We start from the raw sequence: 26,478 nt of genomic DNA, 5'->3' as shown, positions 1-26,478 counted from the left end.
ACGTCTCTGCCTGTCCAGGGCTAGTGTCCTCATCTCTAATCAAGCTAAAGTTGGCTCAGATGGGCTTCCTTGCTTGCCCTGGGTCCTCCCGGGGGGTGTGCGGTGGGGAGGGGGTGGTGGGTGCATTGGTGCCAGCTGGGGGGAGGCAGACCCCCTCCCGCAGCACCTGCGCTGCGTTCCCAAGCTGCACCTCCCTCGAGGTCCCCCTCCTCTTTATTAGCAGCCAGCACTGGGTGTTGGGGTTCTCCCTCTCTGGGTGCTGTTTTCCCTGGCTGGGTGTGGGCTGCTGGGGGGGACACAAACCCTGTGGTCCCCTCAGACCCCCACTGTGTGTGTGGGGAGGGGGGCAGCTCCCTCCCACACCCCAGCTCCGGGCTGGCTGTGCTGATGCTGGCGGAGCGCTGGATGCTTGCGTGGCGTTTCGAGGCCCCCAAGCGCTTGCTCGTGACTAAGGGCTTCCTCCAGGTTGTAGCTGCTCCGGTCAGCCAAAATTGCTCTGTGCTGGGGGGCTGCACCGAGCTCCCTGTGCTGCCTTTGCTTACCGTGCTCCCCTGCCCCAGGGAGGCTGCTTGTCCTCCTAGAGCTGGTTTTGTCTGTAAAGGCATTTAAGGGGCTTTTCCTTTCCCCAGCGGATGCCCAGGCAGCTGCCTGGATTTACTCTCCCCTCTCCTGCTCAGGGAGGGCTGGTCCAGCCGCTGTCCTGGTGCGAGCTGCGTGCTGCTCTCCTGGCTCTGGGCTTCTGGGGCTGGAGGGTTTGCTCTCGGTGCTTGTGAGTCGCGTTTCCGCTGCCGAGCAGCCGAACACCGCTTTCTCTGGTGTTTGTTCCCCAGGAGCTGGTTGCTGGTGTTGGGTCAGCTGTGGAGGATGAGCAACTCTTCTCCCTTCTCCAGGCTGCTGTCGGAGGACAGACCCGTTGCTGCGCTGTGGGGTATGGACCTGCGCACCCTGGGCTGGCTTGGTGGAGTGGGGAGGCGGTGGCCGTGCCCCGTGGGGACCCGGGGGGTGTTTCCCCTTTCTCACGGTGTGTGTGCCCAGCAAAGCCTCCCCGCTGCTTCTGGCTCGCCCGGGGCAGCAGCACACGCGTGTGCAGATGGTGCTGTGTCCCCGTAGGCTGCCAGCTGAACGCGGGCGCCCGGAGCTGCGTGGTGAAGGAGGACGACGACCTCTTGGAGCACCTGGTGCTGCTGAGAACGGTGAGCTCCAAGGCTTGCCAAAGAGCCCCTCGGAGCGAGCCTGTGCCCCAGCAGCGGGGCCGGCTGACAGCCGGGCTCCCTGCCATGGGCTCTCTGCTTGGCTCTGCAGATCTGCCTGGGAGCCGAGGCCGGGGACGAGCTGCACGTGGTGGCCGTTGACTCGAAAAACACTTCTGGAGACAACAAGCCGGTGCCCATCGCGGCGCTGCGGACCTCGGTGCTCCCCATGGTGAGGGCAAACCCCCGGCATGCAGCCCCTGGCCGCAGGGTGATGGTTTCACCCCAGGAACCTCGTCTCTGGGCTGTGGGTGAGGCTCCGGGCAACGCTGGGTCTTCTTCTCGCTCTGGCCGTGTCCATCCGACGGTCTGCAAACCCCTCTGTGGGGCAGAGGAGCTGCTCGCCCTGTGACAGAGCCGCAGGGGTTAACGTGGGCTGCTGGTCTGGGGGGGCTCTGAGCTCTGACTCTTTGCAGATCAGCCTCAAAGGTCTGGAGCTGCTCCCTCCCGTCACCTTCGTGCTCAAGTGTGGAGCTGGACCGGTCTATCTCAGCGGGCAGCACGTCACCCGTGAGTGCCACCGAGCTGTGGGGGCTGGGGGCTGCGCTGGGGACGGTCCCGTGGTGGCTGCGGTGGCAGGGCTGCTTCGCCCCGGGGATGGGGGGTTGCTGGTCTCCTTGTTTGCATTCGTGGGCTCGACACGGTGGTCGGTGCCGGCTCTCCGCTCTGCTTTGCCATGGGGTGGGGTGGTGTCTGTGTTCCCACTCCCAGCGTGGGGGGGGATCGCCGGCTGTGTCCGCAGCCGGGGGGTTTCACCTCCCCTCGGCGGGCCGGGGCCACCCCCTCCCCCTGCAGCCCTGCGTCTCCCCCCTTCTCAGTGGAAGACGATGCCAGGTCCGAAGCCCATGAGGAAGAGATCTCAGAGGAAGACACAGGGGATGAGGATGATGCTAGAGCATCGTAGAGTAGCTGCAGCTTGGAGAAGACTTTGTGGCTCTGGGAGTGGAGATGGCGTGACGGTGATGGTGGGGACGCCCTGCGCCGGGATGATCCTTGAAGGGGGTGGAGGCTTGCCGGGGACACAAACTGGGCTCTGGACATCATCCCTTGTCTCCTCCCTGCCCCCTCCATTCCTCCCATGCTCCCAGAAATGCTCCTTTTGCCTCTTTTTATTGCAATGACACTGGGTAAGTGCAAATACACGGTCTGGTCAGTGCTCTGGTGCTCCTGCGCTATCGCCTGCTGCCCTGTCCCTGCTGCCTCCGGCTGCTCCCAGCAGCCTCTCAGGAAAACTCATTCCACGGGTGTGATCACCGTGATGCTGTGGGTCGTGCTGCGAACCCGTGGGTCTGAGGGGCTGGGGATTGCAGCGAGCAGCCCCTGGGGAGATCCTGACCACTGCCAGGGTGGGGGGTGCGGGGGCTCTCCAGCCCCAGTGTGTCACCGTGCTCCGAAATGGACACACAAGCTCAGCCACCCTGCTGGAGGAGGACACGATGCTCGGAGGCCGAGGCGCTCGTGCCCCCCTGCGCAGCCCCGGCACTGATTCTCTAGCCAGCTCCCTTCTAATGGGCCTTTTGTTCCGGCAGGAATGGCTCTGACCCCACCAGCGCCCGTTCGGATCAACGGGACAAAGTCGTGTTCCTGTTTGCGCGGCAGCCCCGGGAAACGCAGCCAAAAGCTGCCCAGAACAAGCAGCCGCTGAAATAATATAATTAAAACTCCTAATTGTGAAAATTGCCCAAATCCATTGCGAGTGTGGTGTTGCCTGGCAGGGAGGCTGACTTTAAAGGGGAGCCCTGAATCCGCAGGCAGGGTGGGCTGGAAGGGAGCACGCAGGTCTTTCTTTATTTTCCCCACTTAAAATAGAAAAAGCCAGCGAGAGGAGCTGATGGGCGCACAGAGGGATGATTGCTGTCGTCACGCTGTAATGGCCTGGGAGAGGCCAGAGATGGGCCTGGGTGAAGCCAGTGGCCAGCCCTGATGGGCTGCAGCCTGGCCCCACGTCAGCCGCTGGCGTGGGCTGTGCCTGGCGAGGGGACGCGAGGGGACAGGACCGCAGGGCGACCACACGCACGCAGCCTTCGCCCTGGGAAGGGGTTTCTTGGGCATCACCTCCTGCAAGGCAAGTGTGCGCCCCGAGCCCCCTCCCTGCCCGGGGGTCCGAGACGCGCCCTGGGGTGGGGGGCAGGAGGGCACTGCTGTGCCCAGCCCCGGGCTCTGCGGGCGAGCGAGGGGGGAGAGCAGAACTAGAAGGAGCAGTTACAGCTTCTCCCAGCACACAAGACCGTGTGCTCCTTCCGAGGAGAGCGTCCGAGCCCCAGCACCGCATTTCTCGCTGAAACGGGCGATTCTGGCTGATTTCCCCCACCGGGATCAGCTCGAGGACCCGCCGCTGCCCCGAGGCGGTCGGTCTGGGGGTGAGGGCTCTCCCTTGCACCCTGCTGCCGGGGCTGAAGGTCCCTCGTGGGGTGAGCCTGGGGGCGATGCGGCCCCCCGCTCCCCAGCCCAGAGGGGTTCTGCAGGCGGGGGTGCTGGCTGCCGAGGAGGGGGAGTATGGGCAGATGAATCCATTGCTCCTGACCCCTCCGCCGGGGATGAAGCGCGCTGGGAACTGGAGAGCCTGCCGAATGCCGGCTGCTCGGCGTGACCCAGCAGCTGCGTTAAGACGTCTCGTGGGGTGCAGACTGAGCCCTAGGAAGAGATCCAGGAAGAAAAGAAACACAAAGTGGATTTAGGTCAGTGCTGGTGGATTTGCACAGTGGCCCCCCCAGCTCCCGGTGCGTGTCAGGGGAGCACCTGGCAGCCAAGCGCACAAGCAGCAGCCGTGGGGATGGTTGGCTTGCCAGCACCTGCTCAAGAGCGGTGGGGGTCCAGGGGCGAGGCCCCCCCATCTGCCCCTGTGTGCGAGGACCAACTCCCTGGAGCTTGCTGGTGGGCACACAGGGACCGAGCTGTCACCCCACGCCGGTTGCAAGCTTCATGCTGGAGCCTGGTCTGCAGGACAGCGTGCCCACCCCGGCGTGGGACCTGGAGAGCCACGGCCCATGGCTGGAGCGTCTTGGGGGGATGCTCTGTGCCCCTTCCCGCAGCCCTGGCAGCGGTGTGCTGGCCCGTCCTGCATGCAGCATCTCCTGGAGGGCTTTGGCATAACCATGGCAACTGCCAGGAATCTAATAGACCAGTCTCCATGTCATGGAGACAAAACGGGCACAAACGGAGCGTGCCAGGTGCGGGGCTGCACACCAGCTGGGCATGGACAGCCCCGGCGCAGGATGCGGCCCCTGGGCACACTGCATGTGGCTGGTGCTGCGCCCACCCAGCTGGCACTGAAATGGTCTCCATCCCCGGTGCAGGGATGTCACCTTGTCACCCCGCTGCAAGGGGGCATTCCCCTCGCAGCTCGTTACCTGAAAACCTGGCGCTGCTCTCGGCAGGACCGTGCCGGGGTCTGTGAGCGCACCTCGGCTGAGCCCCCTGAGCCGGAGCAGCAGCGAACGCCAGGCTGGCGGCTGCCAGACGCAGCGCTGAGCAGAGCCTCGTTAACCTCGTTAGAGGGACGGACGAGCGGGGTGCGGGCGCACGAGCCTCTGAGGCAACGCAGAAGTGGCAGAGCATCTTCATTCGTTTATCCATTAATGTCTGCTGTTATTTCCAGCAACACTGGGAGCCGTTTTCTGGCTCGGCTGCTGCTTCCCTTGTCCTTTTGCCAGCAGCTGCCCCTCCGTGCCGGCCAGGGCAGAGGCAGGACTGCTGCAAACGCTTCGTTTCAGGGGTGTTGGTGAGACTGGGTTTCGGTAAGTGCTCCCCTGGAGCCCACGGTCAGCCCCGCTGCTGTTCTCCTGCTCCTCTTCCCCCTGAGCCGTAGCTGCTGCTGAGCCCGGGGCTGTCTCCCTCCCGGCGCAGGGTGCTCGCCCACATCACCCCATTTCTGAGCCTGATTTTCCATTTCTCTCCCCAGGAGGCTGCCGGACAAAGCTGCCATCCCGAAGATCCTCCCTGAGCGCGGGGCAGGGTCCTGTGCAGCTGCGGGGGGCACAGCAACACCGCGACGAGGAGCAGGATGCGCCCCGTGGGCACCTGAGACCCACGGCCGGTTTTGGGGCGCCGAGGCTGGGCGAGACAGGGGGTTTCTCAGCTGCCTGCGGACAGAGGGGCTCAGCCGCAGCCATGGAGGGGGACGGGGCCAACGCCAGCGTCTACGAGCTCGCCCTGCAGGGCCCCTCCAACGCCAGCGCGCAGTTCACCGGGGTGCAGCTCATCCAGTCCTTCAAACCCCTCATCATCCCCTGCTATGCCCTGGTCGTCCTTGTCGGCATCTTCGGCAACTACCTGCTCCTCTACGTCATCTGCAAGACCAAGAAGATGCACAACGTCACCAACTTCTTCATCGGGAACCTGGCGTTCTCCGACATGCTGATGTGCGCCACGTGCGTGCCCTTCACGCTGGCCTACGCCTTCAACCCCCGGGGCTGGGTTTTCGGGAAGTTTCTGTGCTATTTTGTCTTCCTGATGCAGCCCATGACGGTCTACGTCTCCGTCTTCACGCTCACGGCCATCGCGGTTGACAGGTAAGCGCTGGTGGGGCGGGTGGCTGGGGGGGTCCGGGTCTGTCCCCCCGCGGCCGCTGCTTCGCTCGGCTCGGGGTGTTGCGTGCCAAACACTCAAAATTGGGAAAGGAAAAGCCCGGGGGATCTTTGCAGTCTCTCTGCAGCCTTTTCTTCAGCATCGGGGCTCGGCCTCGGGTGGGGGTGTTCGGCCGGCTGCTGGGGTGCGTCGGGGAGCGGTGGTGTGCGGTTCCGTGCCCGCCCGTGTGAAGCCATCTCTGCCGACATCCCGTCCGCCCGCGGCCGGGGCTGTGCCCGCGGCAGGCGCGGCCCTCGCACACGGGGCTTGCTGGGCTTCGCGCCGGGCTCCTCACGCTTCGCTGGATGAATCTGCCCCCAGGTCACAGCGTGTTCGCGCCCCTGGGCGAGGAGCACTGGTGTCTCCCGGGCGGGGGTGGGGGGGTGGTTTATAAAAACCGTGTTTCCAGGGAGACCTCTCGTAAAAGATGCTCCAGAGCCCGCGGGGACGGGTGCGATGCTGGGAGCACCGACGGCAGTGCTGGGAGTGCCTCTCGTGCCTCTCGCCCTGGTTTGCCTCGGCCGCGGGGGGAGAGCAGGGCAGGGCAGGATGGGAAGGGCAAAAAAAAGAAAGAATAAAAGGTTTGATCGGAATGGCGGAGCAAGCCTGGACTGCTGGCAGAGCCGTGCTCCCTCGCCGGGGGCTGGAGGTGTCCCCGGGAGTGCTGGCGTTCTTCTTTTGCTCTTAAACAAAGCCCCCCCCCCCCCTTTTTTTCATTTTTTTGAGCAAAAGTGATTTGCTGCTTCTGCTGAAGAGGCAGCCCCCAAGTTATGCTGTTCTCAGCACCTTCATAAAATATTATTGGGATTTACTACAAACGGACTATTTTAGCCCAAACCCGGAGCTGGCCAGGCTCTGCATTCCGTGGCCCCAGCTCGTCCTGGGCTGCCGGGGGGGTCCTGGGCTGCCGGGGGGGTCCTGGGCTGCCCCGGGGATGCTCTGGGGCTTGGGCTGCCCCGATTCTCTCCCCGCAGGTACTACGCCACCGTGCACCCCCTGAAGAAGCGCATCTCGGTCACCAGCTGCATCTCGGTGGTGGGGGGCATCTGGCTGCTCTCCTGCGGGCTGGTGGCCCCCGCCGTCGCCCACACCTACCACGTGGAGTTTCGGCAGGAGGGCTTCGCCATCTGCGAGGAGTTCTGGATGGAGGAGGAGACGCAGCGCCTGGCCTACGCCTACGGCACCCTGATCGTCACCTACATCCTGCCCCTCTCCGCCGTCTCCCTCTCCTACATCTGCATCTCGGTGAAGCTGCGGAACCGCGTGGTGCCCGGCCACCCCACGCAGAGCCAAGCCGAGTTCGACCGCCTGAGGAAGAGGAAGATCTTCCGCCTCATCGTGCTGGTGGTGGCGGCCTTCGGCGTCTGCTGGCTCCCCATCCACGTCTTCAACATCATCCGGGACGTCGACATCAGCCTCATCGACAAGCGCTACTTCCTGCTCCTCCAGCTGCTCTGCCACTGCTTCGCCATGAGCTCCTCCTGCTGCAACCCCTTCCTCTACGCCTGGCTGCACGACCGCTTCCGCGGGGAGCTCCGCAAGATGTTCGCCTGCAAGAGGAAGGTCGTCCCTTCCAGGAGCTGCGGGGCTGCCGGCGGCGTGCTCTGAGCCTGGGGTCCCGCTCCCCGGACCCTCCCCTGCCGCGGGCTTAGTCCTGCTCACGGCAGAGCTTCCCCCGCTGCCGAGGGGTCGGGGATGCCCATCCTGCCCGTGCGACCGGAGGCAAACGGGGTCCTCCTGCCTGCGCGGGGGTTTGCAGCACCCTTCCCTCCCGCCCTGCATCGGGGGGCTTGGCTCTGCTCCCCGCACACCTGCACACACCTGTACATACACACACCTGTACATACACATGTGTGTGCCACACAGCCCTGCACACCTGTACACGCCCGTACATACACCCTGCACACCACTGTACATACACCTGTACATGCACACACCTGTATGTACACCTGTACATACATGCTCACCCCTGTACACACCTGTACATGTGCACACCTATATGTGCACCCCTGGGCATACCTGTACGTGCCATACACCCCTGTACACATATGCACACACCTGTACTTGCACACACCTGTAAGTACACCCCTGTACACATGTGTACACCCCTGTACACACCTGTACACACATGCACATACTTGTATATACACCTGTACACACCTGTATATGCACACACCTGTAAGTATACACCTGCACACACATGTGCACACCTGTATGCACCCCTGTACACACCTCTGTACACACCTGTACACACATGCACACACCTGTATATACACCTGTACACACCTGCACATGGACACACCTGTAAGTACACCCCTGCACACACATGTGCACACCTGTATGTGCACCCCTGGGCACACCTGTACGTGCCGTACGCCCCTGCACACCCCTGTACACACATGCGCACACCTGAATATACACCTGTACGCACCTGCACGCACCTGTCCGACCCGGGCCCCGCCCACCACGGGCCCCGCCTCGCCCCGTGCTCTCGCGAGAGGGGCGTGGCCGCCGGGCGGGGCGGGCGCCCCCGGGCCGCTCACACCGCTCCCGCCGCCCCGCTCGGCCCCGCTCCGTCCCGCTCGGCCCCGCTCGCCCCCCGCCGCCATGTCGGGCGCGGGCCCGGCGGCGGGCTGGGTGCCCACCCACGTGCAGGTGACGGTGCTGCGGGCGCGGGGGCTGCGGGCCAAGGCGGCGGCGGGCGGCGGCGGCAGCGACGCGTACGCCGTGATGGCGCTGGGCCGCGACAAGTTCTCCACGTCGGTGGCGGAGCGGTGCCAGGGGCAGCCGGTGTGGCGGGAGGAGGCCACCTTCGAGCTGCCGCCGCGGCCCGCCGCCCTGCGCCTCACCGTGCTGCACCGCGCCCTCGTCGGCCTCGACAAGTTCCTGGGCCGCGCCGAGGTCGACCTGGCCGCTCTGCGGGCCGCCGGCGGCCGGAGGCACAGCAGGTGGGGCCGGGGGGGGGCTCGGGGGGACCGGGGCGGGGGGGGTTTGGGGGGCTCGGGGCTGTGAGGGGGCCTCGGGGGAATCGGGGCTGTGAGGGCAGGCTCGGGGGGACCGGGGCGGGGGGCTCTGGGGGATCGGGGCCGTGAGGGGGGCTGGGGGGGACCGGGGCTGTGAGGGGTGCTCGGGGGGACCGGGGCGGGGGGGCGCCTCGGGGGGATCGGGGCTGTGAGGGGAGGCTCTGGGGGACTGGGGCTGTGAGGGGGGGACTCGGGGGGACCGGGGCGGGGGGGGGTGTTCGGGGGGATCAGGGCCGTGAAGGGGGGCTCGGGAGGATCGGGGCTGTGACGGGGGGCTCCGGGTCCCGTCAGGGCCGGGGAGAGGGATGGAGTGAGCCCTGTGCCCCCCGGGAGTGTGGGGATTGGGGGGGAGGGGGAGCCCTGTGCCCCCTGGGGGGTGTGGGGACCCCAGTTCCCCGTGGGATGTCCCTGTGCCCCATGAAAACCCCTGTGTCCCTTGGGGATCTGGGGGGGGGGATCTTGTGGGGGGGATTCCCTGTGCCCCCGGGGTTGTGACGATCTGGGGGGGGCATCCCTGTGCCCCCCGGCGGTGTGAGGATCTGGGGGGGGGGGCATCCCTGTGCCCCACGGGGTCCCCTGAAGCCGTGCCAGGGCCCACGGGGTGATCCCCTGGGGCAGGGTCCCCCCGATGTGGGTTGGCCCCCCATGGCTGGGGGGTGCCAGACCCCTGGAAGGGGCCGGGGGCCCTGGCACCTGGGGCAGTGCGGCCGGTGCTCTTCGGCCCTGCCTTGTGGGGGGGTTGATTTTTACACCTTTATCCGTGAGCGCGAACAGCGTGCGCTGGGGCCGGCCAGATCGACCCGAGAAACCCCGGTGTGCCAACCGCCGTCTCCCGGTGGAGAGCGAGCGCGGGCTCCAGCCAGCGGCTTGTGCATTTTTCTTAATGACTACTCAGCAGAGCCCAAGCGTGTGGAGGAGCAGATAATTCGGTGTTACGCCGGCTGGCTGCGCCGCTGTCGGCAGGACCCCGAGCTGGGAGGCTCTGCCTTCGCGCCAGCTCTGGGTCATACTTGCTCCTCTGAACGCTGGGACCGTGTGCCGAAATCCCAGGGGTGGGTACTGGGAGGGTTTTACTGGGAGTCAGCAGCTCTGTAATGTGCCTTGGGGTGGCCAGTGAGTCACCTTCCTCTGCTCGCTCACCTGGGCAGAGCCGGGCACCAACACCGCCTTGGCCAGAGCCGAGGTCTGCGGCGCGCTTCTCGACAAAGCCCTCGCCGCTGGGGAAGCCGTAATTATAACCCGGCTGCCATCAAGGCTGTGTCAGGCGCCGATGTGTTTACGCTGCGGAGCATAAAGTGCCTTCGGTCAGCAGAGTTCAGGGAGTCAGCCCTGCGAGGCGAGTCCTCCCGGGCTGGTTTCTTTGTGTCTGGGCCAGGGGAAAATAGAGGGGGTGAAAAAACCCCAACTTCTGGGAAAGCTGCTGATGGTTCCAGTTAGCGTCCCCCCAGCCCTCGATTTTCTGTTTGAAGCCTGTTCCTTTTGTCATCGCTTGGCTGCCGCATGCCTGTAGAGCTGGTTTTATTTGGGAAATAAATGCGTGTTGATTGACAGGTGCACACTAACTTATTAAATGAGGTCGCTGAGATTTTGTGTTGCGTAGTTTCGGGGGGGAGGTCGTCAGTGTGTTCTTAGCTCTCAGCCGCTCCGAGGTGGGCATAGCAGCGTGCTTCTCGAAGCGATGGCCGTGTTTCGGCGCGAAGCTGCCCTTCGCTGAGCACAGAGTCTGTGTTTTGGGCGCCGCTGGAACAGGGCCTGCTCTCCCCCGGGGCAGAGGGCGCGCAGAGCGAGTTGTTGTGGCTCTGTACCAACGCAGGACGCTCCTAGAAATCGCGCGGTTGAGAACAAAAGTGCCCAGCGCTGGCTTGCGTTAAAGGCAGAGGATTCCTGCTTCCCTCGCTTCGGGGACCTGGCAGAAGCCGGCAGCTCCGTGTGACACCGTGTCCCTGCGGCGGGTGGCTGGAGCCTGGGTCTGAACGTCGGACTGGAGCCTGGCGCTCGAGCGTTCGTTTCCCTCTGATGTGTTCCTCTGTAGCAGATTTCTGAGTTCATCTCCTTCAGCTAATGCTCGTTAGTTCTGAACGTTCTCTGAAGCAGATTGCCTTTTCCCAGTCTTATTTCGTTGCTTCCCGTGCACCTTTGGAGGAACGAAGAGTGGGTTTGCTGGAGAGGCAGGTCGGCGTGCTCCGTTCGCTGCCCGTGCTTTCCCGCACCGGCTGTTGAGGAGCAAGGAGCCGGCGTTTTCCAGGCGGCTTTTCCTGTCGGTTCTGTGGAGCCGGGAAGCCTGCGGCTGCAGCAGCAGACCCAAGGCGGTGGTGCGCGGTGCTGATAAGGTTGTTTGCCGTCCCGCGTGTGGTCTGAATGTCACTGAGCGCTGACCGGGCACGTGAGACGGCGCCGTGCAGGTGGTGCTCTGCGGGGCAGGATGCCCTGCGCGCGCACGGGGTACGCTTAATGTTCTGGAGCTGCCTTGGAGGGGGGATCAGGGTCTGTGGGGAACGCGTGTCCTTGCTGTTGCGCTCCAGTCACGAGCTGGTGGAGGGGAGTGGAAATCCGCAGGCGCTCTGCGAGGCTTGGCTCGGCTCTGGCTGTGTTGATTAGGGGTTCCTGTGCTTACGAGGCATTAAGGCAGCGACTGAAAAGAAGCTGGAATGAAAGGTATGAGGGCGTGGGGCCCGTGTGCAAGCTTTCTGGTAGCAGTTTCAGCTCTCTGAGGCTGCTGCTTTCGCACCCACTTCAAAGTCCTAGTCTCGGCGCGTTTCTTTCAGGAAGCCAGATAAAAGCACAGAAGAGAGTGGCTGAGCTGAAACACAGGAATTCCATGTTGTGTTTCTTTTTTTACCTTCTTTCTTTTTTAACCTTTCCTGGTCTGTGTTTTAAAACAAATTTTAAAAATTACTTCTTATTTACGATAAGACATGTTTTCCTTGGCACGTAGTTGTAAGATTAAAGTCTTTTCTCTTTTTTTTTTTCCCTACACTGTAGGCTTATTTGGTTTTTAAAACGTGAACAGCCTCTGTTGTTCTAAATTAGCTGTGCCTCTCAAGAACGTGTCTGTAAAAGAGACCTCCTTGTTTCTGCAGGTGGTACAAGCTTCGCTCCAAACCAGGGAAGAAAGAAAAGGAGAGAGGGGAGATCGAAGTGGATATCCAGTTTATGAGGAGCAACATGACAGCCAGTATGTTTGATCTGTCCATGAAAGACAAGTCTCGCTCTCCCTTTGGCAAGCTCAAAGACAAGCTCAAGGGGAAGAGGAGCAGTGGCCTTTCCGACACGGCGTCGGCGATCATTCCCAGCACGACTCACTCCCCCGCTGACAGCGAGGATGAGTCGGTTGAGAAGGAAAAGAAGAAATCAAAGTTCAAAGCCCTGTTTTCTAAACCTGGCCTGCAGAAGACTTCTCTCTCCCAGTCCATGTCAGTCCTACCGACGCAGTCGCCTGTCACCGGGAGGGTTCGGCTCCGGCCCAGCGACTTCCAGTCGCAATGGGACGACGACGATGACGAGTTTGAGATCTCTCCGACCTCAGAAAGTGAGTGTTGGCACTGGTTGGCACAAGGCCTCGCTCTAAAGGTTTGCTTGCACTGCTCACGCTTTTTACACTGCTCGTTAAATTCTTCTTACTGAAGGAATCCATAGAAAGAGGGTACCCACGTGGTCACGCGTGTAGGACATCAGGCACTCACGGCTAAGCTTGCCTTGGGATGGCATCAGAACTGTGGGGCTGCGCGAGCGATGTCCGCGCGAGCTGGCGGTGCAGCTTCACGCCGAGTGATCTGTGTGGACGGCGCGTGCGCCCTGGTGTGCCGGGGGCTGGCGGCGGTGGGGGACCCGGCACATTTGGCCGTGGCTGGTGTAGCCACGCCTGCCCTGTTTCTGTTGCTGCGATCTGCTGATGACTGTGAAGCACGGAGGTTGTCAGTAGCCAGGGACAGAGGAAAGGATGTTCTTGCATCTTGAATTTCTCCCTGTTTGTCTTTTCCAGAAGCCTTTGGAAATGTCCTGGAAGAGAAGTCCTCTCCTCCTCCTGTATTGAAATCTCGTAAAACAGCAACTTTGGACAGCAGGCAGCTAAACCAAGTAACCGCTGGCCACACCAAGAAAGAAGGGCTCTCTTTGTTCAGTGGCCTTAAATCCAAAAACGATCCTGTGTCCAAGTCTAGTCTGTGCATCAATGGCAGTCACGTTTATATGGAAGAGAGCACGACGAAAGACAACACTCCTGCCTCTTCCCCCTCTCCTCACAACTTCAGGAGGAAGCAGCTCTTTGCTTCAGAAGAGAACCTGTCCTCCAGGCCTGCTAAAGGCCCTGAGGAGACGGGCAGAACGTCTCCTAGCCATGCTTTCTCTGGGTCTGCATCCTTGGAGACCTTTAAATCTATGACTTTGCCGTCGTACAAATTGCTTTGCAGTGAAGAATACCTGGAAACCAGCGCTCCTCCGAGTGTCGAGGTTGTTAAAGAGACCAAAAAAGCGGACCACAAAAAGTCTGCCGTACTCTCTCTGGTCACGGGGAAGAAGGAAGCGGTGAAGACCAGCAGTGCCGAGAATGTTTCTGACAGGACCCTGCAGGAGGAGGAAAACAGAATTCCAGAAGAGAAGAGCAAACAAGAGGCCGAACACCGTGAGCTTCCAGCAGATTCAAGCAGAGGGAATCCTTCGGAAGACAGTCACCGCGCAGAAGACGTCTTTGCAAATCAGCAGCCGCTCAACCCTTTTGAGGAAGAACGGAAACCTGAAAAAGCTGCAGCGCCGGCAAAGACCAAAGCTGTCAAGCCCAGGTCAGTCACGGAGGGTGACACAAATAGCGATGCGCAGCGGCGGTGGCAGGCTGTGGCGCGGCTGCTTCCTGCCACAGAGCAGCGCTTCGCAGAGCCGCGTGGCTTTGGGCTGGCCGCTGGGCCCTCGTAACAAAGAATCATTCCGAGTTCTCTCTCGGGATGAAAGAGAGGTCGATACAGGGGTGTTCCTTGTAAGTGATGCCGAAATAGTGGGTCTCTGAGCACAGGCATCTGCGGGTACTCTAGGGGTGATTTTTCTTGCTGAAAGAACTAACATTCTTCTGAGCTGTGGGGCTTGGACGTACCCAGGGGCTGAAATACCATTTCTAACATCTCTGCTCCTCTCTTCCATATTTGGCTTGTGGCCTTCGAAAGAGTTCATCCTGGAGCCTTGCTGCTTCTGGCATTATCACAGCAACATGAGGGACATTTGTGTGAAGTTATACACAAGGCTTTTTCGGAAATTCTGCTCCTTTGTCCTTCATATATATATATATATGTGTGTGTGTGTATAAAAAAAACCCCATCTGTGTGTGTGTATTTATATATATATATATGGGTGTGTCCTACTAATAGGGCTATGTGTTGTGTCTGTCTCTAACTCCTTATTTTCAGGGCTTCTCATCTTTAAACATCGTGCGTATGAAGCGTCTTGCGTACTAATAAAATGGCTTGGGTGCAGAAGCTGAGGTAGCGCTTAAAAGCAGCCGGGGCAGTAACCTGTGCAAACCCTAGAGCAGAAGTGTTCTCATGTAAAGGCACGTTGAAGTACATAAAGCCTATCAGATAGGCTCTGAGGTCTCCTGCAAGTATAATTCACCTCCAGTGCTAGGAGTTGATGGAGTCTGGTGCTAAAGCTTGTCTGTTCCTGCCTCGGGTTGCATCTGCAAGTGACATGCGAGTTTTTTGTCCCTTTTTGCAGACTGGGCGTGTCTTCAGAGGAGGAAACCAAGGCCACGCTTCCTACTTTTGCACCTGATTCCCTTCCTGCTTTTCTTTCTGCACACCGTATCAGCAGTGACAATAATCCTTTTATTTCTAAAATGGGACAGAAAGTCAAAGTGCCAGACTCTGAAAACATTACTAGTTCTCCTGCATCTGTCACTTCTCCTCCTCCCTTTGCTGCAGGGCTTTTGAGTGGCAAGAACCCCTTTATTTCTGACTGGGGCAGGGCATCCGCAGCCCTGAATCCCGAAGGCGTTGCCCATCTCCCCTCGTCCCATCATCCTGCAGCCTCCGTTCCCAAAGTGCCTCTTCCTGGGCAGGTCTCTGGTAGTGGTCGTAATCCTTTTGTTCCTGAGTCGGGGCAGAGCTCGTGGGGCCACGGTCCTGAAAGCTCTGGTACACAGGCTTCCCAGGGTCTCCCTCACCCACCTGCACCTTCTCTCCCCTCTGATTGCCATTTTAATGACAATAATCCCTTTGTATCCAGGCTTGGGTGGGAAGCAGATGCACCGGGTGTCAAAGCTGCTGCTGGTTCTTCCCCTTTCGGCCTTCCTTGTGATGAAGACCGTTCCTCAGCAGAACGCTCTGCTGAGCTGAAATGCTCTGGTCCTGATGCTTCAGGGAGCTCTTCAGACGTGGCTGTAACGAGTAACGTCAAAGCTGTCTCGAAGCCTCTCGGCACCCTTGCTGACAGCCCTGCTCTGGCTCCAAAGAAGCGGTGCGATTCTCCCCAGCTTCAGGCTGAGGCTTCTTTGAAAAGAAGCGAGCTAGGCAGCACGAAACCTGTGTCCTTCCTCCGTGACGGATCGGAGGGTGTCACATCGGGTGATGAGGATTTGGGTGGGCAGGAACGTGAAAAGCAGCACTCTGGTTTCACTGGAGTGTTACTGGTGGGTTCAGATGCGGCAGGAGAGCGAGCAGGGTTTGCTCAGGATCTGGAAGCAGGGTGCTACCCATCGTCAGAACTCCCCAGTGACAGCGCAGGTCCCATCCGAAACGGCGAGACCCCTGTGCGGGGTGGTGTGGGAGTGAGCGCTGTAAACGCTGAGCCCTGCACAAAGCCCAGCAAATGCTTTGAGTCTCTCTCAAAGTGTAGTCGTAGCCCCGTGGCAGGGGTCAGTGCTGAACAGCCTCCTTCCCCTGAGAGGGAGCCCCACGAGAAGCGGGAGATCCTTGGTGTAAACAGACGAGAACGTGCGCCCCAAGCAACTCCTCTGGATAAAAACTCATTTGCTCAAGCGGGATCTGCCAAGCCAGCCGCGGGAGCTGGCACGCTGTCCCCTGGGGAAGCCGGGGCAGGGGGGGCTGGCGGTGAGGGGCTGGTCGCTCCAGAGCCAGCACCACGGCGGTCCTTAACGCTTCCTCAGGCTGACGAGTTAAGTGGTGCTGTGCCTTCTTCAGGGGATGGTGTCCAGTCTGCGCCGGGGCTCCCATTAGCTGATGATAAAGCCTCAGATGCTCGTGGGTCCCTCCCCCAAAGTGTCTCGTTAGAGACTGTCACTTCACCAGTGACGCTCAGGGATGACATCAATAATTGGCATTTGAAACATGAAGGTGATGACGATCTATTTGACTGTCTTACAAATCTAAAGTCTGCTGTTCCCATGAGTGGAGACCGTGGTTCGAAACTGGCCAGCCTTCCCGTTATCCCGGAGGGAGGCTCCGACGACGAGCTGCTGGGTGACTCTCAGGAGAACCGGGGTGTTGCTGCAGGTGGTGGAAACGTTTCAGAGACTCCAAAGCAGTCCCTGGATTTAATGCCTCTGCACGGAGAGCTGAAAGAGCACTCTGAGAGCTCTGCCGCAGCCCAGGCAACCCCGGCTGCTCCAGGAGGAGGAGGAGGAAGTGCTCCTGGTGCCTGTGAGCCGGGCAAACCACCCGTGCTGCCTGCCAGAGTGGGTGTTCACAGTCTCAGTAAGCAGGTAGCTGACTCAGGCTTAGGCATGACGTCTCATTCCAGAGAGTGGAGTAGTCGTTTTGAGAAACAAGAACTGAAAATAGGTGCAGGTGTTGAGGAGTGTGACTTCTCTGAGCCTTCTGTTTCCTCTTCCTCCCTGTCCAGTCCTTCCCAGCCCTACTCTTCCTCTCATTCTCTCCCTTGTGACACCCCGAGTCTTAGAGCAGAGTCTCCGAAAAAGCCAACAGCCGAGGGCTCCGCAGATAAAGCAGGAAATTCTGGCAAGAAGAAGCTTCTTCAGGCCTGGGTTTCACCCTCTGAAACATATCCTAACCAAACTCAGCAGAGTGGTGAAACCGTGGCTCCTAAGCACAGGTGAGAGAACCTGGGGAACACAGAGAAAGTATCGCAGAGCTGAGGTGAGCCTTGCTTTTTCTTCTGGGAGCGCAGCTCTGTCTCTCCAGCTGCAGGAATTTACTTTGCTTTGCAGTGATGTGGCATCGTACGGCCTTCACTCCCTCCAGCCTGTGGATCTGCCAGGGCCTGGGTCCGGTCCTGCCGGCGCAGGGTCATTGCTGCCGTCAGATAAATCTGCATAGCTATTAAGCACGCCCAGGGGACCTGCCGTTCATCACAGTGCTGCCTTGCAGGACAAAACGTTAGGGAAACTTGGTCACAGTTAAAGAAATAGGGGTAATTTCATCAAATTGGGGAAACGGATTGCAATTCATCCATGTTTCAGAAATGGGAGAATGGTCACAGGAAGCCTGGTAAACTGGGATGCTTCCTTTGCTGCCGAGCTGGGCTCCTGAGGTCCTGCTGTCCGAGGAGCGGTGCTGCTGGCCTGGCAGCCCTCGGTACTTTATCTGCAGCACTCCCTCTAGGGTCCAGGACGCTTCTGGGCTGACGTTTGCTGAGATACAAGTCAAATTTTCTTCCTGTGTTAAAATTCGCAATATAAACCCTGCTCAAGCAAATGAAGGTAGCACTTTTTGGCAGCTTATGGCCTAAGTTCAGACTGGAAAAGGCGTAATACGTGCCTGTCCCAGGATAGCAGAAGTATTTGGTGTGTTCTCGTTAGGACAGCCAGGCTCGAATCCTGGTGTGTGAGAGGTCAGAGTAGCTGCTGCTGCGTGCTGCCTGCTCCTGTAGACAGACCTGCCTTTGCTTTGTGGCATACCATGTGGGGTGCATGTCCCTTGCTACTGCTGCTCTATCGCCAGTGCCTGAAGTCAGTCAGGATAGTAGAAAGAGAACTGGAGTATACTTCTAAAAAGCCTGTAGCTTAGACAGAAATGTCTTGTCTGCCTGAAGGTGAATCTCATATCTCTCTGGAGATAGAGAAGGGTAGGATTTTTTCCCAATTTCTTGCTATATGAGTTTTTTGTCTGAATATCTGTGTAGTGCTGGTGTTGTGTGCTCTGCCTAAATAACATAAACCTCCTTTAACGTTGCAGACTCCACCCTGTGAAGCCAATGAATGCCACGGCAAACAAATCTCAAAGTAAAAACCTGAATGTCATCAGCACGATGCACGAAAAGCTGCTGGAGGTGAATCTGAAGGTACGGAGGCGCTTTAAACGGAAGCTGAAGCAGTAAACTGAGCAGAGTTCGTGTGTTGGTGGGGGTTTGCTTGGGCTCATGTCGCATACCCTGAGCAGAAAAAGAACAGTGGTTACTAGACCGTGGGGCGCGTGAAGACTGGACAAATCAGACACTGTGTGTTTTCAGACGTGATCAGTCTCCAGAGCTTCTTTTCACCCTGAAATAAGCTTGTGGCTCTTAAAGCTGAGAAGGTGGGAAAACGTCACCTCGGGGTGGCTGTTGCCTTGAAACGTGCTGCGTTAATGTCCTGTGCAGGGTGAGGGAGCAGGCGCCTGCTGTTAAAGCGCGGCTGCTTCCTGACAGCCTCGCTGTGCCGCTTGCATGATCACGCAGATTTAAAGGAGTTTCTGTGTAATCTTGGCCTCGAAAGAGCCCTCCAGACTTGAGGCACAGCTTAAAAGTCGTGTTGATCAGGATGGCTAGAAGCGTCTCTGAGTCAGCAGGGAAAAACCCTGGGTACCGTTATTGGCTCTGAGGGATTTTTGGGGAAAATGCGAAGCGAGTACTGAAATAACCGTAGTGCCTCCTCCTGGTGTGAGGGGAAGAGAAGGAAGTGTGAGGTGAGTGATTCCAACTGACGTGTTGCTGTTTCGAATGAGTTGAAAACTTGTAATTAGTGTTCTGGTGTGGTGCTCTGACTCCACGTAAGAAATGATGCTTGCTGCTGTGTGCCGGGGCTGGCGCTGGGGGTTAGCGTCTGCGCAGGCAGCCGGAGGAGCGGCAGGAGCTGCCGCGTGCCGCCCAAGCTTGCTTAAGGGCTGAAGGCAGGCTTTTCGGAGGAGCTGTGCTGTGATGGGTTTTCACAGTGATCAGTAAGAGGGAAATGCTGCGTGCCTAGGTGGGTGTTTCTTGCTTTTTAACCTGAATTTGGCTTTCCTAGACTTTGATGTGTTTTAAGCAATAGCTGTTCCAGTGCTCTTCTGTAAATGGTGGTAGCTGATGGTGCGTGGCGGTAACTGCCGTACGTCTCGGCTGAGCTGGGTGGGCTGCTGCCTGCAGTCAGCGTGACATTCTTTCAGCGTAATTTGCAGCAGAGCCGAATTACAGAACTGAAATGGTGCACAGATTTTATGCTAAAACCGATGGCCTGGTTACCGTCCATAACGTCTGTCTCGCTCTGAGCCTGCCTGCTGTTCTGGAGAAGACTGCCCAAGCACCATAAATCGTGTCTCTGTGCCATAAGTAGCATGCGCTTACTCTGAGGTAGTTGCTCTTTTTTCCTCCAAATGCTTTCAATGTGCTGTTCTGCACGCTGCAAGGGCACGAGTGGGTGGTGTTTTGCGTGGATTTTTCCAGGGTAGGTTTGCTGATGGCCCGAAAGGTGCTTTGTAGCAGAAAGCTGGCCTGGGCTGCCAGCCTCCCCCTGCCACTGTGCGCAGCTGGGCCCTGGGCAGCCTGCTCTTCCTCACCATGAAGGGCTACTGACTGACGTCCCGCCATGTCGTTTGGCTGGAACAGATTTTTATAAAAAGATAGGACGCGCAGTAGCACTTCTGAAGAGCAGCTGTGGTTCTGCACGCACCGTCTGCGAAGTTGTTCATTGCTGCGCTAAATCCCGCAAGCAGCTGGCAGATAACGTTCTGTTGCTCTTCTGAAATGCCCGTATGTCTGTAATGACCCTGCCTTTCCCCTCTCTCTCCCTCTCAGAAATATGATCCTTCAGATCCGGCCTATGCTTATGCTCAGCTGACACACGATGAGCTGATCCAGCTGGTCTTGAAGCAGAAGGATACGATTACCAAGAAGGATCTCCAGGTGCGTGAGCTGGAAGACTACATTGATAACTTGCTTGTCAGAGTCATGGAAGAAACCCCAAACATTCTTCGTGTCTCAACGTCTGGAAACAAGAAAGCTGGAAAGATGTGAAAGCTCTCGGGACGCTGGTTGAGCAAAGGGCTGAATCCCTGCCAGTGGGGTTTGATTAATAAGGAGACGATGTGAAGTGGGTGGTGCCGGTCGTGCTGCCCACAGAAAATGACCTCTTTCCTGTTTCTGCCTTGAGCAACTCTCCGTTTCATTAGTCGCTGTTACACCAGCTCTTGTGTATGGAGTCCAGAAGTGGAGTCAGCTTATCATACTTATTTTTTGGTTGCTTTCCATTATTTGGGAAGATTCGTTGAGGCATCTAATCGAAGGCTGACTGCGGTAGGAAGGGTGAAGGGTTTTTGATGTGTTTTGCTTGCCAAGCGAGGCACTGATGATCCTTTGTGAAGATTTTTTCCGTGGTTTTATTTTGTAGCAGCTTTGATAGATCAATTACTCTTCTTTCCATATCTGAAGTTGTAGTGCAATATGAAATCTTGTACAGTAGAGCTTAGAGGAATTGATTGTTTTAAAAAAAAAAAACAATATTAATAACTACACTGGAGAATTCCAAAGATGTGTGCTTCAGACCAGGGCTGCGTGGGCTGTATTTTAGAAGTAACTGAAGCCCTGAAAGTTAAGTGCAGGTTAAACCTTAGATTGGAAAGGAAGAAGCAAAGCTTAGCTGATCTCATGAAGTAGGCGCTGTTTCAAAGCCGTTCTCCAAGGGGAAGGTTTTTCTGGTATAGGAAACACTGAGACGTCATGGTACGTTTGTCTGCCACAGGAATGGCAGTAGTGAATGTGGCCAAAGGTGCAATTTAAATCAGAAGCTGTTCTCTCACAGACTTCAGATTCCTAACTTGAAGGTCGGTCAAACCAGGGAGGCAGAGGTACACCTGTTCTGATCTGTAGCCTTGCACAGGTGTGGGTTTTGCCGTACACATGCCTGGCCTGTGTCTCTTGCTGTGTGGGAGTTCTGTGACAATTTTCCTTTTACACCGTTGCAGTTTGTTAAATTTAACTAGCTTGGATTTGGGGGCTGGGGCTTACCTCGGAACAGCCTGCAAAGGTGGTCGGCTTACAGCGCGCTCTTTCGTGCATCCTTGTCTTGCCAAGAGAGGAGCCGAATCGCCCTCCCCCGGGGAGCTGAGCTGGCGCTCGGATCTGGTTTGGGATGCTCGGAAAGGAGTGAAGGTTTTAGGCAGCGGAGAACAAGTGCTGGTTTTGCTGGACAATCGATACCCTCAGTCCGCTTCCTTAGTGCGTGGCGGCAGCTCGATCCAGGCACGTACGTTCCGCGCCCCGTCTCATCGGGCAGCAGGTAACGGCGTAGCGCTGTCGAGCAGCTGCCACAGCAGCCTGCCTCCACGGAAAAACTGCATGTGGCTTTCCTTTTGGTGAGCTCTTGTCAAAGATGGAAAGATGAGATGCCTCTTTGCAGCCCTGGGGTTTGTCAGGGTTGGGAGAGTACCAAAAGCGTGGGTAGCAGAGGACCAAAGCACACGCTCCTGCCTTTGGAAGTGCAAAGGGCCTGTTGGGTTGCTCCTGGCTCAGCTCGGGAGGGGGGAGGCTCCCAACTCGGTTTTTCTGCAGCAAAGCACTTTATTGAGGGACTAGACCAGCTGGAGCGACCGTCAGCCTGCTAGTAGTCTGCCTGCGATGTTCATAAAACACTGAAAACTACTGGAGACTTCTCAAATACTGTACTTTTGTAGTGAAGAGTAGTTTAATATATTTGCCTAGAGATGTATACATTTATGGGAAAATTTTTAAAATGCTCTTAATTACATTTTTATTGCTGCAAACTGACTAACTACCAAAGTCTGGAGCTCTTCTGGCTGAGCTGTCCTTCACGGGAAGCTTGAGCTGAAACAAGCCTTAAGCGCTGAGGGTCTTCAGAGACTGCGGGTACTTTTTTCCAATTTTATTTTTGTTCGAGCAGATGTCTTTGGTGGAGGGGTTGCTTCTTTTCTGCTGTACCCTCTTCTGTGAATGAAGGGTCTGAAACGCAGAAGGGCTTAGAGGCATCTGCAGCTCTTGGCCGGTGGTTTTAATTTGGAGTGGTACTGGTTGGCCTCGCTGAAAACTGCGGCTGCTTCTCGTGCCTTGAACCAGTGAGGAAGATGAAGGATTAACTGGTTTCCTCCTCGTGCCTCGGTGGATCTCTGGAAAGAAGCGGCTGCCTATACCTCACTAATAAACTTGTCTTCTAGACTGGATTCCACAGCTTTCTGATGTTCTAGGTCAGAGAGTCAGAAAAACCAGTTGTGCCTTTGAACGGTGAATTAATGGTTCAGAAGTCCAAAATGGTGTTACTGGTGCTCGTAACTGGCTGTGTGGGAAGCGAGACTGGGCTCTGGCCTTGTGCTGGGCTCGTTTCACCGCAGTGCGGGTACTGCCGAGTCGCGGGCTGCCGAGGGCACCGTGGTGCTGTGCGCGATGCTGCTGGCGCGGGGATTGCTGTGGAGTTTGGGTAACGCGCGTTCCCGCGGGCAGGGATGCCGCGCGGCCGGAGACGGAGCGGGGGCACGGGCTCTGCGCGGCCTGCCCGGGGCGGAGGCCTTAGAGCTTGGAGCGTGGTCTCCTGGCAGGCTGCTTTGCCGGCCGCAGCTGTGCCCGCTGAGGGACCCGGGCTGCGTCTGGCTCCTGCCCCCGGCGTTGTTCCCTCTGGCGGTCGCGGAGGCCGAGCCCCTGCCAGGGCAGCGCCAGCCACGCTCCGGCTTCCGTGGCCGTGGGAGCGTCGCACAGACCCCGTACCTCGGTCTTTTATTGGCAACACCAGTTAAAGCCTTTCTGCGGCGTAAGGGGACTGGCATTCTATGTCCAGCAAGGTGCTTCACCGTGACTTCAAGGGCCTTGAGAATCGAATCTGTTGTTTTACTATTGAAGGATCTGAATGTATTTTTCCCTGTTTATACTGTCTGCTTTTAGCCTGGGTACCTGTTTGTTTTTAAATGCCTTTTGGTTTTGTGGAACACTAAAATAAAAATACCTTAATCCGGTGTTCCGAGCACTTTGTCTTTTTTCTGAAGGAGCAGCTCCGAAAGCAGCCTCGTCCCCTGCCCGTGACCGGCGCTGCTGCCCGAAACCGCTCGTCCTCGGGGTGTTTCGGGGCCGGTTCCATCCCCGCAGGCTGCCGAGCTTCACGGGGGGCGGACGGGACCCCGAGTCCCCTGGCACCGCGGAGGCGGATGGGGACGCTGAGCTGCGGCTGACGAGTCCCCCGAGGGGAAGGGTCTGAGGGTTTCGCCGAGCGAGGGAGCGCGTTGTACCCTCGGTGCCCCCCGCCCGGTGCCCGGAAGCCCCCTCCGCCCCCTCCCCGGGGTCCGCGGCTCGGCCCGGGCGGAACGCGCGGCGCCCGGAACGCGGAGTGCGGGGGCGGCGCCTCGGCCGGGCGGGCGGCGGGACGGACCGCGGGCGGCGCCGCGATTGGTGGGCGGCGGTGCGCCCGCCCCAGCGCTCCCCCCCGGTCAGAGGCGGCGGCGGCGGCAATGGCGGCGCGGGGCCGGTGCCCCGAGTGCGGGTCCGCGGCGCTGGTGGAGGACGCGCACTACGCGCAGCAGCAGCTGGTCTGCGCCGCCTGCGGCTGCGTCCTCGCCGAGGGGCTGCTCACCACCACCTACGCCGAGGAGGAGCACCTGCGAGGTGCGGCCCGGCCCGGGCCCGGCGGGGCGAGCGGCCCGGGGGCGTCCGGCCTGGTGCGGCCCTGCCCGGGCCCGGCGCGGCTCGGCCGGTCCCAGTGGGTCTGAGCGAGGCAGCGCTCCCCGCGGGGCCGCTGGCCGGGTTCCGTGCTGCCGGGGGGGATCTGCGCGGGGCAGGGCCTGGCCCCCCCTCCCAGGGGCGTTGCCATGAGCGGAGCGGCCCGACAGCGCGGCTCTGCCCGGCGCGGGGCCCGGTGTTTAAATCCCTGCTCTGGCGTTTAAATCTGTTCTGAGTGCAGTGGAGCAGCCCCGGGGCCGGCCCTGTGTCGGGGAGCAGCGGCTCCACGGGCTCCTGCTCCCCTCTGCTCCGTGACCGGCGCTGCCAGCCCTCGCAGGGCGGCCTCAAAGCCCGGTCAGTTCTGGTAATGGAAACCCGGTTCCGTGGGCACCCGGCTGCCCAGAATCGGGATGATGCCGTGCCCCGGCGTCGCCATCTGGCCTGACGCTGGCTGTTTTTCAGAGGTGGCGTATTCCCAGAGCACGGGCCAGCGAGAGCAGCGGAGCCGCTGCCTGCAGCGAGGTAAGAGCGCGCCGTTCGCTTCCCCCACGCCCCGGTTCTCTCGCCGCTGCCCGCTCGGTTTGCGTAACGTGTTTCTAGCGCTCTCCGAAATGGTGACAGCCTTCGGAGCTGGCCGGAAGAGATGAGGACGGCGGGTCCAGTGCCCGCCCTCAGCACCCCGCTGCGCCTGCACTGAGGGGCCTGGGAGATACTTGCATGCTGCCTGCGGGGCTCCGGGCGCTGGGCAGCTCTCGCGGCTCTGCCAGGGGCCGGGTGAACGCAGACTGCGCTGTCGTACTGAGGAGGGGCGTGCTCTTGCGGGAGCTGATGCGTGAGCGCGGTGTCTTCTCGCAGGGATCCGGCGGGTCCAGGATCTCTGTAAAGTCCTCCAGCTCCCGACGGTGTTCGAGGAAACGGCGGTGTCGTACTTCCAGAGGGCCCTGCAGCTCCCCTGCTTCCACCTGGTCAGCCTGGAGAAGAAGGAGCTCCTGGGGGGCTGCTGCGTCTTTGTGACTTGCCGGCAGCACAACTGGCCCCTGACGATGGGGACGATCTGCTCCCTCCTGTACGCGAAGCAGGAGCTGTTTGCCGGCGTCTTCGTGAGCCTGCAGAGAGAGCTCGGGCTCTCCGTGCCGGCCCTGAGCCTGGGGGATCTGGTGAAGACGCACCTGAACAGGTAACGGGGCCCTCGCAGCCATCTCCGCGCCCGCGGTGACGCCGTGGGTGGAGAAGCTGCTCAGACGCGGCCGGGGCCAAAGTCCACCAGCACGGAGAGGGTGGCACGGGAGCACCGAGGCAAAACCAGGTCATCTGGCCAGGTGTTACCCTGACCCCGCGAGGCAATGTGGGCACGGTGGGCGTCCGAGAGGCCCTTGGTGCAGCCCGCACCCACCCGAGCTGGGCTGTGAGGCGCTGCGTGGTGGGCGTTCCCCCTGCCCTGGTGCTGACGGCGGGCTTTGCTCTTCCAGTTTTCGGCTGTTCCAGCACGCGGCCGATGTCCCTGCCCCGTTTGTGGAGGACAAGGAGAAGATGGTCGCCCGAACCGCGCAGATCGTGGAGCTGGCCAGCGAGACGTGGCTGGTCACCGGCCGTCACCCTGTGCCCGTCGTCACGGCCGCGGCGTTCCTGTCGTGGCAGTCGCTGCGGCCCGCCGCCCGCCTCTCCTGCACCTTGGCACGGTTCTGCACGCTGGCCGGCATCGACCTGCCGCCGCCGGCGCACCTGAGGCTGAAGGAGCTCCTCGAGATCCTCCTGAGAATGGCCTCCCAGCTCGCCTGGCTGCGCGTGTTTAACTTGGACAAGAAAACTGTGGTCAAGCACGTCGGGGACCTGCTGCAGCACCGGATTTTCCTGCTGAAGAACGCCTTCTGCCTGGAGGACGGGGAGGAGCGGGGTGCTGCGGCCGCGGGCGAAGGCTCCCCCGGCTCTGCTCCGGGGGCAGGAGGGACGGCACAGGAGCGGGCCTGTCCCTTGGAAGGGAAGCGCCAGCGTGAGGGCGGCCCGAGGCCCCTGCTGCCACCATGCCTTACCCGCCCGAGGAAGAGACTGCGGACGGCAGCCCCGAGCGTGTCGGCCTCTGCCATCACCGGCGACGAGCCCATCTCCGACAGCGAGATCGAGCAGTACCTGCGGGGCCCGGAGGAGATGCGGGCCCTCAGGAAGGCCAAGGCCTGGCCGTGAAGAGGACGGTGCTGCCGGGGACACCGGGACAGCTGGGACTGGGACCAGAGGGGGAAACCCGACGGTGACAGAGCCGTCGCCCGCAGCAGGGGCAGGGGCAGTTGCCCAAGGGAGCGGGGCTGTGGGCCGTGTCCTGTTTCATGTTCTGGACCAAAACAGGACTTTTTATGGAGGAGCTGCTTTGGGTTATGTTCCGTTTCCGTTAGAAATAAACAGAAGTGCGGGCGCCAGGGCTGGTTTCTGGATTTTCTCTCTTTGCAGCCTCTGGCAAAGGTGCCTTGGCGAGTCCCGGTCCTGCGGAGCGGCATCACGAGCGAGTCTGGTGAGCGCGGGGACTGAACGCTGCGTGATGCCCGGGGAAGGTCTCTGGCACCTTCCTCGGCGCCGGTTTGCCGTAGCGCTGCTCCGGCTTTCCCGGGGCGGTCTCCCCGCCTCGCGCTGCGCCTCCTTCGGCAGAGGGGGTTTGTGAGTGGGTCAGGGAGACGCCGAAACTCGCTGAGAGGAAATTGCCCCTGTCCCGGTTAGCGAAGGGACGCGAAGCTGCTGGGAGCTGTGGCGAGGACGCAGCTTTGGGTCGTGTCCAGTGCTGCCGGCTGCTCCCTCCGGGAAACCCTGCCTGCCCCGTGCCCGGCGGCCTGTGCTATCGGAACGCAAAGTTGGCGAGAAATGACAGTAGATCTTGGCAGATTGGCAAATCTTTAATATATTAAACAAAACATATCTGCTAG

The 26,478-nt window shown here is 59.7% G+C and overlaps 4 protein-coding genes across 4 annotated transcripts; all 4 read left to right on the top strand.

The window, feature by feature from the left end:
• Positions 1-864: 864 nt before the first annotated feature.
• On the top strand, positions 865-2,154 carry LOC104332158 (nucleoplasmin). Its single transcript, XM_009937551.2, has 5 exons — positions 865-928; positions 1,111-1,193; positions 1,303-1,422; positions 1,667-1,760; positions 2,069-2,154. The coding sequence occupies exons 1-5, from the start codon at positions 865-867 to the stop codon at positions 2,152-2,154; spliced, it is 447 nt and encodes a 148-aa protein (XP_009935853.2).
• A 2,158-nt stretch (positions 2,155-4,312) lies between these two features.
• On the top strand, positions 4,313-7,424 carry LOC104332159 (prolactin-releasing peptide receptor-like). The gene is made up of 4 exons (XM_075444699.1): positions 4,313-4,785; positions 4,904-4,971; positions 5,152-5,761; positions 6,791-7,424. Exons 1-4 carry the CDS (start codon positions 4,313-4,315, stop codon positions 7,422-7,424), a joined length of 1,785 nt encoding a protein of 594 aa, XP_075300814.1.
• Positions 7,425-8,423: 999 nt separating this feature from the next.
• On the top strand, positions 8,424-22,872 carry RAB11FIP1 (RAB11 family interacting protein 1). Its single transcript, XM_075444714.1, has 6 exons — positions 8,424-8,764; positions 11,920-12,368; positions 12,822-13,617; positions 14,540-16,834; positions 17,917-18,022; positions 19,712-22,872. The coding sequence occupies exons 1-6, from the start codon at positions 8,424-8,426 to the stop codon at positions 19,928-19,930; spliced, it is 4,206 nt and encodes a 1,401-aa protein (XP_075300829.1). The 3' UTR covers positions 19,931-22,872.
• A 462-nt stretch (positions 22,873-23,334) lies between these two features.
• BRF2 (BRF2 general transcription factor IIIB subunit) lies at positions 23,335-26,478 on the top strand. Its single transcript, XM_075444610.1, has 4 exons — positions 23,335-23,515; positions 24,032-24,091; positions 24,425-24,746; positions 25,039-26,478. The coding sequence occupies exons 1-4, from the start codon at positions 23,362-23,364 to the stop codon at positions 25,748-25,750; spliced, it is 1,248 nt and encodes a 415-aa protein (XP_075300725.1). The 5' UTR covers positions 23,335-23,361; the 3' UTR covers positions 25,751-26,478.

Source organism: Opisthocomus hoazin, chromosome 28 (genome assembly GCF_030867145.1).
Source record: "Opisthocomus hoazin isolate bOpiHoa1 chromosome 28, bOpiHoa1.hap1, whole genome shotgun sequence".
NCBI lineage: Eukaryota > Metazoa > Chordata > Aves > Opisthocomiformes > Opisthocomidae > Opisthocomus > Opisthocomus hoazin.
The sequence above is the reverse complement of the archived record's forward strand: the minus strand, read 5'-3'. Positions and strand labels throughout refer to the sequence as shown.